General features: G+C 48.6%; 1 protein-coding gene across 2 annotated transcripts in view; it reads right to left on the bottom strand.

Moving 5' to 3' along the window:
• Window positions 1-14990, bottom strand: part of SLAIN2 (SLAIN motif family member 2) — a 157408-nt gene extending 142418 nt beyond the window's left edge. For both annotated transcript variants that reach the window (XM_030191361.1, XM_030191362.1), the window contains exon 1: window positions 14477-14990. In XM_030191361.1, coding sequence (XP_030047221.1) covers window positions 14477-14862 — 386 coding nt within the window. In that variant the 5' untranslated portion in view covers window positions 14863-14990. The remainder of the gene's footprint in view (window positions 1-14476) is intronic.
• Window positions 14991-16678: the final 1688 nt, after the last annotated feature.

Raw genomic sequence — 16678 nt, 5'->3', positions numbered from 1 at the left:
TTGTTGTATGTTCTTAAGTGTAACAAGATTATGAAAATCTTCAGCTATGTGGTGTATTTATTTACCTTTTTTGGCATTATGTAGTTTTACCGTAAGAAAATTGCAGCCATACAGGGTCAGACCAATGGACTATTTAGCCCAGTATCCCGCTTCCAACAGTGACCAATCCAGGTCACAAGTACCTGGCAGAAACCCAAATAGTAGCAAGAATCTATGCTACCATTCCCAGGGTAAACAGTGACTTCCCCGTGTTTATCTCACTAGCAGACTAAGGACTTTTCCTCCAGGAACTTGACCAAATCTTTTTTAAACCCAGATATACTAACCACTATTACCATATCCTCCAGCAACAAGTTCCAGAGATAGCGAATGCTACATACCTGTAGAAGGTATTCTCCGAGGACAGCAGGCTGATTGTTCTCACTGATGGGTGACGTCCTCGGCAGCCCCCTCCATCGGAAAGTTTACTAGCAAAGGCCTTTGCTAGTCCTCGCGCGCCCATGTGCACCGCGCATGCGCGGCCGTCTTCCCGCCCGAAACCGGCTCGAGCCGGCCAGTCCAGTATGTAGCAAGACAATACACTTCAAGGGAAGACTCAACTCCAAAGGGGAGGCGGGCGGGTTTGTGAGAACAATCAGCCTGCTGTCCTCGGAGAATACCTTCTACAGGTATGTAGCATTCGCTTTCTCCGAGGACAAGCAGGCTGCTTGTTCTCACTGATGGGGTATCCCTAGCCCCCAGGCTCACTCAAAACAACAACCATGGTCAATTGGGCCTCGCAACGGCGAGGACATAACTGAGATTGACCTAAAAAATTTACCAACTAACTGAGAGTGCAGCCTGGAACAGAACAAACAGGGCCCTAGGGGGGTGGAGTTGGATCCTAAAGCCCAAACAGGTTCTGAAGAACTGACTGCCCGAACCGACTGTCGCGTCGGGTATCCTGCTGCAGGCAGTAATGAGATGTGAATGTGTGGACAGATGACCACGTCGCAGCTTTGCAAATTTCTTCAATGGAGGCTGACTTCAAGTGGGCTACCGACGCAGCCATGGCTCTAACATTATGAGCCGTGACATGACCCTCAAGAGCCAGCCCCGCCTGGGCGTAAGTGAAGGAAATGCAATCTGCTAGCCAATTGGATATGGTGCGTTTCCCTACAGCCACTCCCCTCCTATTGGGATCAAAAGAAACAAACAATTGGGCGGACTGTCTGTGGGGCTGTGTCCGCTCCAGGTAGAAGGCCAATGCTCTCTTGCAGTCCAATGTGTGCAGCTGACGTTCAGCAGGGCAGGAATGAGGACGGGGAAAGAATGTTGGCAAGACAATTGACTGGTTCAGATGGAACTCCGACACAACCTTTGGCAAGAACTTAGGGTGAGTGCGGAGGACTACTCTGTTATGATGAAATTTGGTGTAAGGGGCCTGGGCTACCAGGGCCTGAAGCTCACTGACTCTACGAGCTGAAGTAACTGTCACCAAGAAAATGACCTTCCAGGTCAAGTACTTCAGATGGCAGGAGTTCAGTGGCTCAAAAGGAGGTTTCATCAGCTGGGTGAGAACGACATTGAGATCCCATGACACTGTAGGAGGCTTGACAGGGGGCTTTGACAAAAGCAAGCCTCTCATGAAGCGAACAACTAAAGGCTGTCCTGAGATCGGCTTACCTTCCACATGGTAATGGTAAGCACTGATTGCACTAAGGTGAACCCTTACAGAGTTGGTCTTGAGACCAGACTCAGACAAGTGCAGAAGGTATTCAAGCAGGGTCTGTGTAGGACAAGAGCGAGGATCTAGGGCCTTGCTGTCACACCAGACGGCAAACCTCCTCCAATGGAAGAAGTAACTTCTCTTAGTGGAATCTTTCCTGGAAGCAAGCAAGATGCAGGAGACACCCTCGGACAGACCCAAAGAGGCAAAGTCTACGCCCTCAACATCCAGGCCGTAAGAGCCAGCGACTGGAGGCTGGGATGCAGAAGTGCCCCTTCGTCCTGTGTGATGAGGGTCGGAAAACACTCCAATCTCTACGGTTCTTCGGAGGACAACTCCAGAAGAAGAGGGAACCAGATCTGACGCGGCCAAAAGGGAGCAATCAGAATCATGGTGCCTCGGTCTTGCTTGAGTTTCAACAAAGTCTTCCCCACCAGAGGTATGGGAGGATAAGCATACAGCAGGCCCTCCCCCCAGTCCAGGAGGAAGGCATCCGATGCCAGTCTGCCGTGGGCCTGAAGCCTAGAACAGAACTGAGGGACTTTGTGGTTCACTCGAGATGCGAAGAGATCTACCAAGGGGGTGCCCCACACCTGGAAGATCTGTCGTACCACACGGGAATTGAGCGACCACTCGTGAGGTTGCATAATCCTGCTCAACCTGTCGGCCAGACTGTTGTTTACGCCTGCCAGATATGTGGCTTGGAGCCCCATGCCGTGACGGCGAGCCCAGAGCCACATGCTGACGGCTTCCTGACACAGGGGGCGAGATCCGGTGCCCCCCTGCTTGTTGACATAGTACATGGCAACCTGGTTGTCTGTCTGAATTTGGATAATTTGGTGGGACAGCCGATCTCTGAAAGCCTTCAGAGCGTTCCAGATCGCTCGTAACTCCAGGAGATTGATCTGCAGATCGCGTTCCTGGAGGGACCAGCTTCCTTGGGTGTGAAGCCCATCGACATGAGCTCCCCATCCCAGGAGGGACGCATCCGTGGTCAGCACCTTTTGTGGCTGAGGAATTTGGAAGGGACGTCCCAGAGTCAAATTGGAGCAAATCGTCCACCAATATAGGGATTTGAGAAAACTCGTGGACAGGTGGATCACGTCCTCTAGACCCCCAGCGGCCTGATACCACTGGGAGGCTAGGGTCCATTGAGCAGATCTCATGTGAAGACGGGCCATGGGCATCACATGAACTGTGGAGGCCATGTGGCCCAGCAATCTCAACATCTGCCGAGCTGTGATCTGCTGGGACGCTCGCACCCGCGAGACGAGGGACAACAAGTTGGTGGCTCTCGTCTCTAGGAGATAGGCGCGAGCCGTCCGAGAATCCAGCAGAGCTCCTATGAATTCGAGTCTCTGCACTGGGAGAAGATGGGACTTTGGATAATTTATCACAAACCCCAGTAGCTCCAGGAGGCGAATAGTCATCTGCATGGACTGCAGGGCTCCTGCCTCGGATGTGTTCTTCACCAGCCAATCGTCGAGATATGGGAACACGTGCACCCCCAGCCTGCGAAGTGCCGCTGCTACTACAGCCAAGCACTTTGTGAACACCCTGGGCGCAGAGGCGAGCCCAAAGGGTAGCACACAGTACTGGAAGTGGTGTGCGCCCAGCTGAAATCGCAGATACTGTCTGTGAGCTGGCAGTATCGGGATGTGAGTGTAGGCATCCTTCAAGTCCAGAGAGCATAGCCAATCGTTTTGCTGAATCATGGGGAGGAGGGTGCCCAGGGAAAGCATCCTGAACTTTTCTTTTACGAGATATTTGTTCAGGGCCCTTAGGTCTAGGATGGGACGCATCCCCCCTGTTTTCTTTTCCACAAGGAAGTACCTGGAATAGAATCCCAGCCCTTCCTGCCCGGATGGCACGGGCTCGACCGCATTGGCGCTGAGAAGGGCGGAGAGTTCCTCTGCAAGTACCTGCTTGTGCTGGAAGCTGTAAGACTGAGCTCCCGGGGGACAATTTGGAGGTTTTGAGGCCAAATTGAGGGTGTATCCTTGCCGGACTATTTGCAGAACCCACTGATCGGAGGTTATGAGAGGCCACCTTTGGTGAAAAGCTATCAACCTCCCCCCGACCGGCAGGTCGCCCGGCACTGACACTTGGATGTCGGCTATGCCCTGCTGGAGCCAGTCAAAAGCTCGCCCCTTGCTTTTGCTGGGGAGCCGCGGGGCCTTGCTGAGGCGCACGCTGCTGACGAGAGCGAGCGCGCTGGGGCTTAGCCTGGGCCGCAGGCTGTCGGGAAGGAGGATTGTACCTACGCTTACCAGAAGCATAGGGACCAGTCTTCCTTCCCCCGAAAAATCTTCTACCTGTAGAGGTAGATGCTGAAGGCTGCCGGCGGGAGAACTTGTCGAATGCGGTTTCCCGCTGGTGGAGAGACTCTACCACCTGCTCGACTTTTTCCCCAAAAATGTTGTCCGCACGGCAAGGCGAGTCCGCAATCCGCTGCTGGATTCTATTCTCCAGGTCGGCGGCACGCAGCCATGAGAGCCTGCGCATCACCACACCTTGAGCAGCGGCCCTGGACGCAACATCAAAAGTGTCATAAACTCCTCTGGCCAGGAATTTTCTGCACGCCTTCAGCTGCCTGACCACCTCCTGAAAAGGCTTGGCTTGCTCAGGGGGAAGAGCATCAACCAAGCCCGCCAACTGCCGCACATTGTTCCGCATGTGTATGCTCGTGTAGAGCTGGTAGGACTGGATCTTGGCCACGAGCATAGAAGAATGGTAGGCCTTCCTCCCAAAGGAGTCTAAGGTTCTAGGGTCTTTGCCCGGGGGCGCCGAAGCATGCTCCCTAGAACTCTTAGCCTTCTTTAGGGCCAAATCCACAACTCCAGAGTCATGAGGCAACTGAGTGCGCATCAGCTCTGGGTCCCCATGGATCCGGTACTGGGACTCGATCTTCTTGGGAATGTGGGGATTACTTAATGGCTTGGTCCAGTTCGCAAGCAATGTCTTTTTCAGGACATGGTGCAAGGGAACAGTGGACGCTTCCTTAGGTGGAGAAGGATAGTCCAGGAGCTCAAACATTTCAGCCCTGGGCTCGTCCTCCACAACCACCGGGAAGGGGATGGCCGTAGACATCTCCCGGACAAAGGAAGCGAAAGACAGACTCTCAGGAGGAGAAAGCTGCCTTTCAGGAGAGGGAGTGGGATCAGAAGGAAGACCCCCAGACTCCTCGTCAGAGAAATATCTGGGGTCTTCTTCGTCCTCCCACGAGGCCTCACCCTCGGTGTCAGACACAAGTTCACGGACCTGTGTCTGCAACCTCGCCCGGCTCGACTCCGTGGAGCCACGTCCACGATGGGGGCGTCGAGAGGTAGACTCCCTCGCCCGCATCGGCGAAGCTCCCTCCGCCGACGTAGTCGGGGAGCCTTCCAGGGAGGTGGCCGCGGTCGGCACCGCACGCGGTACCGACGTCGGGGACCTCAACCTGGGCGATGGACCAGCCGGCGCCACGCTCGACGGTACCGGAGGCGCAAGCACCGCCGGTACCGGAGGGGTAGGGCGCAACAGCTCTCCCAGAATCTCTGGGAGAACGGCCCGGAGGCTCTCGTTCAGAGTGGCTGCAGAAAAAGGCTGAGAGGTCGATGCAGGCGTCGACGTCAGAACCTGTTCCGGGCGAGGAGGCTGTTCCGGGCTGTCCAGAGTGGAGCGCATCGACACCTCCTGAACAGAGGGTGAGCGGTCCTCTCGGTGCCGATGCCTGCTGGGTGCCGACTCCCTCGGCGACCCAGAGCTCTCGGTGCCGACACGGGGAGGAGACCGGTGTCGATGCTTCTTCGACTTCTTCCGAAGCATGTCACCGGAGCTCCCCGGCACCGACGAGGAGGACGTAGAATCCATCCGTCGCTTCCTCGGGGCCGAGACCGAAGAGGGTCGATCCCGGGGGGGCTGTACCGCAGGAGCCCTCAGGGTAGGAGGAGACCCACCCGAAGGCTCACCGCCACCAGCAGGGGAATGGACAGCCCTCACCTGCACTCCTGACGATGCACCTCCGTCCGACGACATCAGCAGACGAAGTCTCGGTACCACCGACGTCGATGCAGTCGCCCGATGCCTCGGCGCCGATGCAGAGGTCCTATGCCTCGATGCAGTCGATGGAGCGGCAGCCAAGGAAGATGGTCCGGACGCTGACGACGTCGATGCACTCGATGCCTCCGGTGCCGATGCCGACGAAGAGCCCGAGAACAAAACGTTCCACTGGGCTAATCTCGCTACCTGAGTCCGCCTTTATAACAGGGAACACAGACTGCAGTTCTGAGGGCGGTGCTGGGCCCCTAGACACTGAAGACACGCAGAGTGCCTATCAGTGAGCGAGATTACCCGGGCGCACTGGGTGCACTTCTTGAAGCCGCTGGAAGGCTTCGATGTCATGGGCGGAAAAATCACGCCGGCGAAATCAAAGGCCGAAATGGCGAAAATTGAAGCACCAAAATTTAAAGGGAGAAAAATCTCGACCGAGGCCAAACTAGGCCTACCCCGACAACGAAAGAAAACTTACGGGGCAAAAGCTGTGGAAATTACGGGAAGGGCAGAAAACCCGAAAGGGTCTTCCGGAACACTTCCGGAGCGCTTCCCGAACTTTTTCAACGAAAAACAAGGAAAAAACACGTCGAAAAGGACGCGCGAGGTCGACTCTCTGGGGCACGAACGGCGTAAGACGACTGTACCGAGCGCGGACGAAAGAAGACTGGCCGGCTCGAGCCGGTTTCGGGCGGGAAGACGGCCGCGCATGCGGGGTGCGCATGGGCGCGCGAGGACTAGCAAAGGCCTTTGCTAGTAAACTTTCCGATGGAGGGGGCTGCCGAGGATGTCACCCATCAGTGAGAACAAGCAGCCTGCTTGTCCTCGGAGAATAACTATTTGTTGAGTGAAAAAATATTTCCTCCTATTTGTTCTAAAAGTATTTCCATGTAATTTCAATGAGTGTCACCTAGTCTTTGTACTTTTTGAAACAGTAAAAAGGATTCACTTCTATTCATTCTACATCAGAGAGCTTGAGAGACAGGGAAGGCCGAAGGCGCTTCAAGCGAAGTTCACGCGCTTCGCTGCCACTACCGAAGCACGCCGCCTTAACCCCGACTCCAAGGAGGTATGCTTTTTAAATTTTAGGAGGAGGGGGGTTCCTGGTGCTGGGAGGCCTGCCTGCCTGATGGTGGGAGGCCTGCCTGCCTGATGGTGGGTGCTGGGTCGGAGGGAAGCCTGATGGTGGGTGCTGGGTGAGAGGGAAGCCTGCCTGATGGTGGGTGCTGGGTGGAAGGGAGGTCTGATGGTGAGTGCTGGGTGGGAGGGAGGCCTGATGGTGGGTGCTGGGTGAGAGGGAAGCCTGCCTGATGGCGGGTGCTGGGTGGGAGGAGGCCTGGTGCTGGGTGCTGCCAGGTGCTGGGAGGGAGGGCAGGGGGGAGAGGAGGGTGGCTGGACATTTGTGGCTGGAGGGGAGAGGAGGGTTGCTGGACATTTGTGGCTGGAGGGGAGAGGAGGGTTGCTGGACATGGATGGAGGGCAAGAAATGAAGAAGAAAGGAGAAAAGTAAAGAAATCAATGGAAAGGAAGCCCTGGAAACGGAGTTAAGAGAACAGAGAGAGAGCAGCAGAATCAGCGACTAGAACCAATATGGATAGAAAAACAAAATCACCAGACAACAAAGGTAGGAAAAATCATTTTATTTTCATTTTAGTGTTTGGAATATGTCGAATTGGAGAATTTACATCTGCTGTCTTATTTTGCACTGGGTATACTGGAGCTGTAACAGCTTACAGATATGATTTATAATGGAAGAAAATCATGTTATTTTTTCTCCTGTACTAGTATAATATTTTCAATGATGTCTGTTTATATGCGCCATGGCTGGTGTAAGGGGTGTGGCTATCATAGGGGTGGAGTCATATGTGGTGACCCCGCCCATGAGTTCCGGCACTTTGCGATAAATAATTCGATTTTGGGTTGCTGTTTGGGCACTCGGTCTCTAAAAGGTTCACCATCACTGCACTAGCCCAATAAAAAGTATCACAAGCTGTTTGTTGATGCTGACTGCTACATAAACTCTAAAAAGAGGCAGTCTGCCTCAGTGACTGATTTTCACCATATAGGTTCATGTTCTTTTTTAACCACCACAGAACTGAGCCTTCTACAGTCAAACAAAAGTTCCACTAATAAATTTCCAGCTAAAAACTAAACAAATTATGTACATCAAATTATGTTGGGAACTTTTCATAAAAGACTTCTCTCACTGGCAAAGTACTGGCTAAAACCTTGAACTATTCCATTTCATTTGCACGCCCCCTCAAGCCTGTCGACTGCTGAAAATGGGAGATTAATTACTACTGAATTCCATTACTAATCTAATGGCTATTAAGGCATGTTCCATAATGATGACAATGAATGAAAGGCACAATAAACTCAGATTTGTCAAATTTGGAATCCAAAACCTAAGAGAGCAGCGAATGTAATAGTTTTGTTAATTCCACAACAAAACTAAGCATCCTTTAAAATGACCACAAATAGATTCCTGTTACTCTGTTGGAAGTTAAGATAAGTGGAGTGGAGGAGTGGCCTAGTGGTTAGGGTGGTGGACTTTGGTCCTGGGGAACTGAGGAACTGAGTTTGATTCCCACTTCAGGCACAGGCAGCTCCTTGTGACTCTGGGCAAGTCACTTAACCCTCCATTGCCCCATGTAAGTCGCATTGAGCCTGCCATGAGTGGGAAAGCGCGGGGTACAAATGTAACAACAACAAAATAAGTAAACCTCTGCAGATGTTAGGCTTTCAAAATTAATGCATCAACAGTGGACTTTACAGAAGACTTTCACAAACAGGGAATGTGAGCGTAACACTTTCTTCCACCACCTTCCCCAAAGCTGATGGCAATGGTAGTGGGCACCCTAGGTGAACCTTTACCCTTTTTATTTATTGCATTTGCATCCCACATTTTCCCAGCTCTTTGCAGGCTCCCACCCCCCATTAGCTTTCACACCCCTAGTCTGCACCCCCCCCCCCCCCCACAAACACACAATTTTGATAACTGAACTCAATCAAGATCACCACACAAAAAAATCATATAAAAATGCAGGTTAAAATATGAGCAGATATCAGAACCTACTGATTTGCTTTGACTACAGTTGCTCTATGCTGCTCCCAGAAAGATGTCCATCTACTTGACCACCTAGTATTACTTAATGTGTGGACTGGCCCAGACCATCTTACACAAAATAAAATGTAGTAAAAAAAAATTTTTTTAATCGCAATGCGTCAGTGGTATGCTGAATATCCTACTGCTCTGTGCTCTTCTTGTGCTTCCATGTATTAAAAAAAGAAGACAGGCAAATGGCAGCCAGCATGGTTAAAAAGCAAGGTGAAGGAAGCTATTAGAGCTAAAAAACATTCTTAAAAAATGGAAGGATCCAAATGAAGATAACAGGAAACAGCATAAAGGATGGTAAGTTAAATGCAAAGCACTAATAAAGAAGGCAAATAAACATTTAAAAGAAGCTTGCCTCAAAGACAAAAAAAACATCAAAGTACATTTGAAGAAGTTGGTAAGAGAATCAATTGGACACTAGATGAACAAAGGATAAAAAGGGTACTCAGGTAAGACAAGGCCATAGCAGAAAGAATAAATTAATTATTTACTTTGGTCTTCACTGTGGAAGATGTGTAGGAATTGCCCGAAATATTTAAAAGCTGATGGGTTGGTAACAATGGTTCCCAAACCTGTTCTAGATTTTCAGAATATCCATGATGAATATTCACACATTAGGTTTGCATGCAATGATGGCAGTAGATGCAAACCTAACTCATGAATATTCATTGCGGATATCCTGTCTGACTGACGCCCCCCAACGGACTGGTCTGGGAACAGAGTTGATTAATTTCTGTAAACTTGGAAGATATAATTAGGGCAAACAAACTAAACAATAGCAAATAATTTAGATCACGTGGAGGGGCATAATCAAACAGGGCGCCCAAGTTTTCCTGAGGGTGTCCTCGCAGGATGTCCCCGCCAGGGGCAGGGAAACCCATATTATCGAAACAAGATGGGTGACCATCTTTCGTTTTGATAATATGGTCGGGGACGCCCAAATCTCAACATCAGGTCGACCTTAATGTTGAGATGGTCGTCCCTGGTTTTCGGCGATAATGGAAACCGAGAACATCCATCTCAAAAATGACCAAATTCAACTCATTTGGTCGTGGGAGGAGCCAGCATTCATAGTGCACTGGTCCCCCTGACACGCCAGGACACCAACCGGACACCCTAGAGGGCACTGCAGTGGACTAACTGAACGGAAAAACCCCTTCCCTTACCGATTCGGAAAGGAACTGGCATGCATGAAGGAAATCGCATGCAAATGAGCTGCTCATTTGCACATGATTTCCTTCCTAAGGAGGGGAAGCCAGTGCACAGCAGCCAAGCATTATGCATGGCTGCTCTGCGCATGCCAAAGACGGCTTCATACACACAGATAAGCTGCGTGTATAATAGCCGTCTACAACCTTAAAAAATGTAAGTCCAGGTGAAAACATCCAAGTGCTCCTCAGGGACTTTTTTTTTTTTTTTTTTTAAAGAGTATGGGTGAAGGACGTCCATACCTGGATGTTTCTGTGAGAAGGACGTCCATGCCTTTGCTATGCCTCCGACACCCTTTATTTATTTGGATTTTGGATCACAAGTAGCAGCAGTGGGATTTGAACCGGCCACCTCTGGATTGCAAGACCAGTGTTCTAAACCACTAGGCCACTCCTCTCCCTTGAAATTTGGCCGTCCCTGTGGGGGAGGAGGCAGTTCAAGACATTCACGCCTTCACTATGCCTCTGCTGACACACACATACTTCCACCTCTCCCTCCCCCCCCTCCCAGGGACCTGCATACTGCTGCGATGGACCCAAGTATGACATTTCAGGCTGGCAAAAAAAGTTTTTAAAGTTGTTTTTTTCGGGGTGGGAGGTGGTTATCAATTCGGACACCTTTTTGAGGCTTGGTCCTAAGAAAAAATGAACTAAGTAAAGTCACCCAAGTGTTCGTCAGGGACGCCCTTCTTTTTTCCATTATCGTTCGAGGACGCCCCCCATCCCGCCTTCGCTATTCCTCCGGGAACTTTGGTCGTCACTGTGACGGAAAGCAGTTGGGGACGCCCAAAATCGGCTATCGATTATGCCAATTTGGGCGACCCTGAGAGAAGGACGCCTATCTCCCGATTTGTGTCGAAAGATGGGTGCCCTTCTCTTTCGAAAATAAGCCTGATGGTATACATCCCAGAGTTCTAACAGATTTTCAATTTCATTTTTGTAGTTCTATTATTAGTAATTTGTAACTTATCTTTAAACTCATGATTGGAAGGTGGCTAATGTGATGCCAGTTTTAAAAAAAAAAGTGACCTGGGAAAATATAAACTGTGCTAGGAAAAATGGTAGAGATTAAGAACAAAATTACTGAACATATACATAGGCATGGATTAATGGAATAAACACAACATGGATTTAGCCGGGGAAACTTTGCTTGTCTGATACATTTCTTTGAAGGTGTGACTAAGCACGTTGATATTGCTTACCTGGCTATTCAGAAAGCATTTGACAAAGAGGTGCATAATCAAACGGGCGCTCCCAAGTTTTCATGAGGGCGTCCTCGCAGGATGGCCCTGTAAAGGGGCAGGGCAACCCATATTATTGAAACAAGATGGGCATCCATCTTTCGTTTCGATAATACGGTCGGGGACACCCAAATCATGAAATTTAGGTCAATCTTAGAAATGGTCATCCTTAGGTCGTTTTTGAAATGGTCGTCCCCGGTTTTCGGCAATAATGGAAACCGAGGACGCCCATCTCAAAAACGACCAAATCCAAGCCATCTGGTCATGGGAGGAGCCAGCATTCGTAGTGCACTGGTCCCCCTGACATGCCAAGACACCAACCGGGCACCCTAGGGGGCACTGCAGTGGACTTCAGAAAAAGGTCCCAGGTGCATAGCTCCCTTCCCTTGGGTGATGAGCCCCCCCCCCCAAAAAAAAAAATACCCATAACTGTACACCACTACCATAGCCCTTAGGGATGAAGGGAGGCACCTATATGTGGGTACAGTGGGTTTCTGGTGGGTTTTGGAGGGCTCACATTTACCACCACAAGTGTAACAGGTGGGGGGGGGGGATGGGCCTGGGTACGCCTATATGAAGTACACTGCACCCACTACAACTGCTCCAGGTACCTGAGTATGGCATTTGAGGCTGGCAAAACAGTATTTTTAAAGATTTTATTTTGAGGGTGGGAGGGGGTTAGTGACCACTGGGGGAGTAAGGGGAGGTCATCCCCAATTCCCTCCTGTGGTCATCTGGTCAGTTCGGGCACTTTTTTGATGCTTGGTCGTGAAAAAAAATGGACCAAGTAAAGTCACCCAAGTGTTCGTCAGGGACACCCTTCTTTTTTTTCATTATCAGCCGAGGACACCCATCTCCTAAGCATGCCCCAGTCCCGCCTTCACTACACTGCCGACATGCCCCCATGAACTTTGGTCGTCCCCGCGATGGAAAGCAGTTGAGGGCACCCAAAATTGGCTTTCGATTATGTCGATTTGTGTGACCTTGCGAGAAGGACGCCAATCTCCCAATTTGTGTTGGAAGATGGGCGCCCTTCTCTTTCGAAAATTCACCTGATAGTATCTCATGAAATACTTCTGTGGAAATTAAAAAGTAATAGGATATGAGGCAATATCCTACTGTGTTAACTGGTTAAAAGAATTGTCAATCTTCTCAATCGAGAAGGAAAAATAGTGTGTGTATGTGGGGGGGGGGGGGGGGGGGGGTCCCAGTAGTCTGTGGTGAAACTTTTTTAACATTTTAAAATGATCTGAAAATGGGAACAAGTGAGGTGATCAAATTTGCTGATGACTAAGGTATTCAACGTTGTTAAATCATAAGAGGATTGTGAGAAATTGCAAGAGAACCTTGCAAGACTGGGAGATCGGGCATTCAAATGGCAGATGACATTTGATGTGAGTGCAAAACTGATGCACACAGGAAAGAGGAATGCAAACTATAGCTGTGTGATGCAAGATTCCACATTAGGAATCACCACCCAGGGAAAGGATCAAGGTGTTATTGCTGGAGATACACTAAAATCCTCTGCTTTGTGTGGAGCAAACACCAGGAAAGTAAATTGAATGCTAGTAATCATTAGGAAAGGAATGGAAAACAGACAATTCCTTACTTCATGGTGTGACTGCACCTCAAATACTGTAATTCTGGTCAATGAACCTCAAAAAAAAGATATAGCTAATTAGAAATGTACAGAGAAGATCAACTATAATAAATGGGATGAGGAACAGCAAAAGAGGTTAGGGCACTTCTTTCTTGGAGAAGAGACCACTGAGGGGAGATACAATATATATTTATAAAATGAGTGGAATGGAACTGGTAAATGCAAAATCACTTGTTTACTCTTTCCAAATGTAAAAGAACTAGGGGGCATACAATGAAATTACTAAGTTGTACATTTAAAACAAACTGGAAAAAGTATTTACTCAATATTTAATTTCTCAAATTCATTGCCAAAAAATGTGGTAAAAGGTTAGCATAGCAGGGTTTAAAAAAAGGTTTTGTCACGTGTCTTGGAAGATTCTATAAACCATTAACGTGGACTTGGGGAAAATCCACTGCTTATGCCCATAAGCAGGAAATCTAATTTTACTCTTTTGGGATCCTGCCAAGTACCTGTGATCTGGATCGTCCACTACTGAAAACAGGATACTGAGCTTGATGGACCTTCTGTCTGTCCCAATACAGACAGAAATGCTTATGTACTTTTGCCTAAGATGCAGTGTCACATTGTGTAATTATATATAGTAAAAAAAAGTTGTGTGTGTGTGTATATATATCTAATGCTCTCAGGTTTAATTGATCTTACTTACTATTTCTATATTCCTCTATAAGCTATTAAAAAGTATATGTGGTCAGTGAACACATTCATTACTATTACATTTCTGTTTTAAATATTTAAGTTTTCTAGGGTATTTCCTATTTAGCTAGCTCTCAAGAAAAAATAATTTTCTATGTTCTTTGTGTACCTTATAAATTAATACCACTTGTTTATGTAAACGAAGGATTCAACCCTAGCTCGATTTTTTATACCTACAATAGAACATTGGCCCTAGCATTACAACCAGCACTTCAGCATAACTCCGTCATTATTTTGGGACTCCTCTTAGCCAGGCTGCAACACGACTCAAAAAGAAAAACCTTAATCTACCCAGCCAGCCTGGATTTTGAAGAGCAGGAGATCAGCTTCCCAATAAAGCAGCAGTTAGAAAGATTAAGTTCACCCCCTTCAATCAACAAGGTGAAGTTGTATTGTCTTAATGGGTGTACTTTAAATTCACTTGTTAACCGACTCCGCCTTCTACATCAACAACCGAAAAGAGGATTTCAGTGCCTACTGTCCAGCCTTCTTCAACCCAGCCCACTAAAGTTTTCAGCTTGAAAGGCATTCTCTGAAGAAGACACCGCGCAAATCGGAAACCTGACAGTCACGTTTTAAACAACAATATTGTATTCGCCCAGGAAGGGCGGAACAGTTACCAATTGCACACTTCATAATCCGAAAACAGATAAATGGACACGTGGAGACAGCCTGAGAAAATGAGAATAAAATACACAGACAGTCGCAGAGGCAGCGCCTAACAGGGGAGAGGAGAAAAAGATGCACACACACACATACTGCCTTCCAGCCCAGACAGCCTACCCAGCCCGTTCCCCTACCCGGTTCCACACTTACCAGCTCTCGTCCTGCTCGCCTTCGGTCAGCCGCTCCAGCTCGTCGGATCTCAGGGGTTCCACGTCCTCCAGTAGCGAACTCTCACCGTCCACGGCCAGCCTGAGGCTGAGCCCCGCCGGGTCCCCCTCACCGCCCTGAGGCGACGGCGGCAACTTTGTGCTGGAGCTCAGGCACCGGCTCTCCCCAGCAACTATCGCCGCCGCCGCCGCTTGGCAGGTGTCCGAGGGCGGTGGCCTGGGGCTGGCCGGGCCCGATCCGGCAGCGGCGGCGGAGGTAGCCCCGGAGCGGCTGCGCAGCTGCTCATTCTGTTTCTCCAGTTTCCGCACGAGCTCTTGCAGCTTCCGTACCTCCTGGTCGGCGCTAATGTTCGAGTTTACGTCCTCCATGACGGCTCCGCCCGCAGCCCCGCTGCCGATCAGTGCCGCTCCGCCAGCCCGTTACAACCTCCGCAGCTGAACAGCGGCAGCTGGAGAGAGCCGGGGCCACGGCTCCCAGCGCCGGCCCCGCCCTCCATGACGTCATACCAGCACGCAAGGGCTGTTGGCCACGCCCTCGAGATGATCTAAAGAGGGAGGAGGGTGGTGATGATGATTATCACCTGATCAGGCAAGGCGCGCTTGCGGCCATCTTTGATTTGGGCAAGAACCCCGGGCCCTCGGGAAGTTGGACTACACACAAGCTGTTGGCACAGCTGCCACACGATGATGAGATGACGGGGTGCGAGGACATGAGGGTAGCAGACAGAAAGCCATCTGTTGAAGCAATAGTTTATGCATTTGAAAACATATGGCATAATATTTATCTGAAAATGTCAATGTAGTTGACTTTTAAGCTATTAAAATTAAAATCCCCCCCCCAGACACACACACAGTTTTTTTTATATATTGTAGGAAACATGTTAATGTAGACATACAGTTATGAAAGATATTGCAAATCATAATTGTATACTGAATTCAGGAAATGGCATAACAATACTTTTTATTTAAGTTAAACAGGTAGAGGAATGGTGTGCTAGTCCCAACAGGACGGTCGTAGAAGCAGACATGGTTAATGGAGGATAAAAGATATTTTATTGAAGAATGAAATATAAAATGAAGCCCTACTGTTGTGTTCTGCTCAACATGGGCTGCTTCAGGGACAGAAAGAGACACTCCGCTTCCCCCCCTCCCCGAGTTGGGCAGTCCTGTATTGCCTATAATGAAGTGAAAGGTTCACACCATAAGGTACTGCTTTAGCCTCTGAAGCAGCCCTTGCTGGGCGAAACACGGCCATGTTGGGTTTGATTTTATATTTTATTCAATAAAATATCTTATCCTCCATAAACCATGTCTGTTTTTACCACTACCATCTTATCAGTGTTGGTCAGAATACTTAAGTAAAAGTAAAAATAAATGTATATTTTAACACATGTAAAAGTACAGTGAAGAACACATTAAAAAATGTATTGCCTAATATAATACTTTTTGAGTAGAAGTAGAAGTACCACAGCTACAATTAATGCAACTATTGTGAACGTTTTTTTTCACCAACAACTTTATTGTTCTACGATTCAATTCACTTTGCTTTTAGTAAAACTAAATTTTTGAAAATGGCTGTCACTCATGTGAGTACACTTGCGAATGCAGCACAGCTACAAAAGTGTACATGAGCTATATTAGCAGAAAGTGGATTCATTGTTCAGTCTTATAAAATGTTCCTTCAAATCAGGCCAGGTTCCACTATTACTGATGTCTTCTGACTGAGCTGGGGACTGCAGGTTTTAATCAAGGAAATCTCTGAAACACTTGACTTCCATATAGCAAAGAATACATTACCATCATTATTGTCATTATCATCTGCATTAGAAGTGGTACTGTCTAACTCATCTCTTGCACCTTCATGTTTATTATTATCCTCATGCTGTCCCATTACAAAGAAAACTTTCACAAAGTTGGAATCAGTGGTTGTTGTTCTAACAAATTTTTATCTAATGGCCCTTTGTTTGAATATCTTTGAGAACTGATGCAAGAACTTCAGCTGTGTGTGGGAACCCTTCACTCTCAAGGCCAGACAACTAGACTTCCTCTAAAGACTCTATCAATCTAGTGGATAGTTGCCCCGATGTAAAATTTTCCGTGGGATGGCCAGTAGTCTGTTATGATAGTGACCTATGTCTGTTCACCAAGAATTGCAACCAGCTTCATCTTCACCTATGCTTTAAAA

The sequence above is a fragment of the Microcaecilia unicolor genome, chromosome 2, assembly GCF_901765095.1.
Source record: "Microcaecilia unicolor chromosome 2, aMicUni1.1, whole genome shotgun sequence".
Taxonomy (NCBI): Eukaryota; Metazoa; Chordata; class Amphibia; order Gymnophiona; family Siphonopidae; genus Microcaecilia; species Microcaecilia unicolor.
This window is presented reverse-complemented; position numbering and strand designations above follow the sequence as displayed.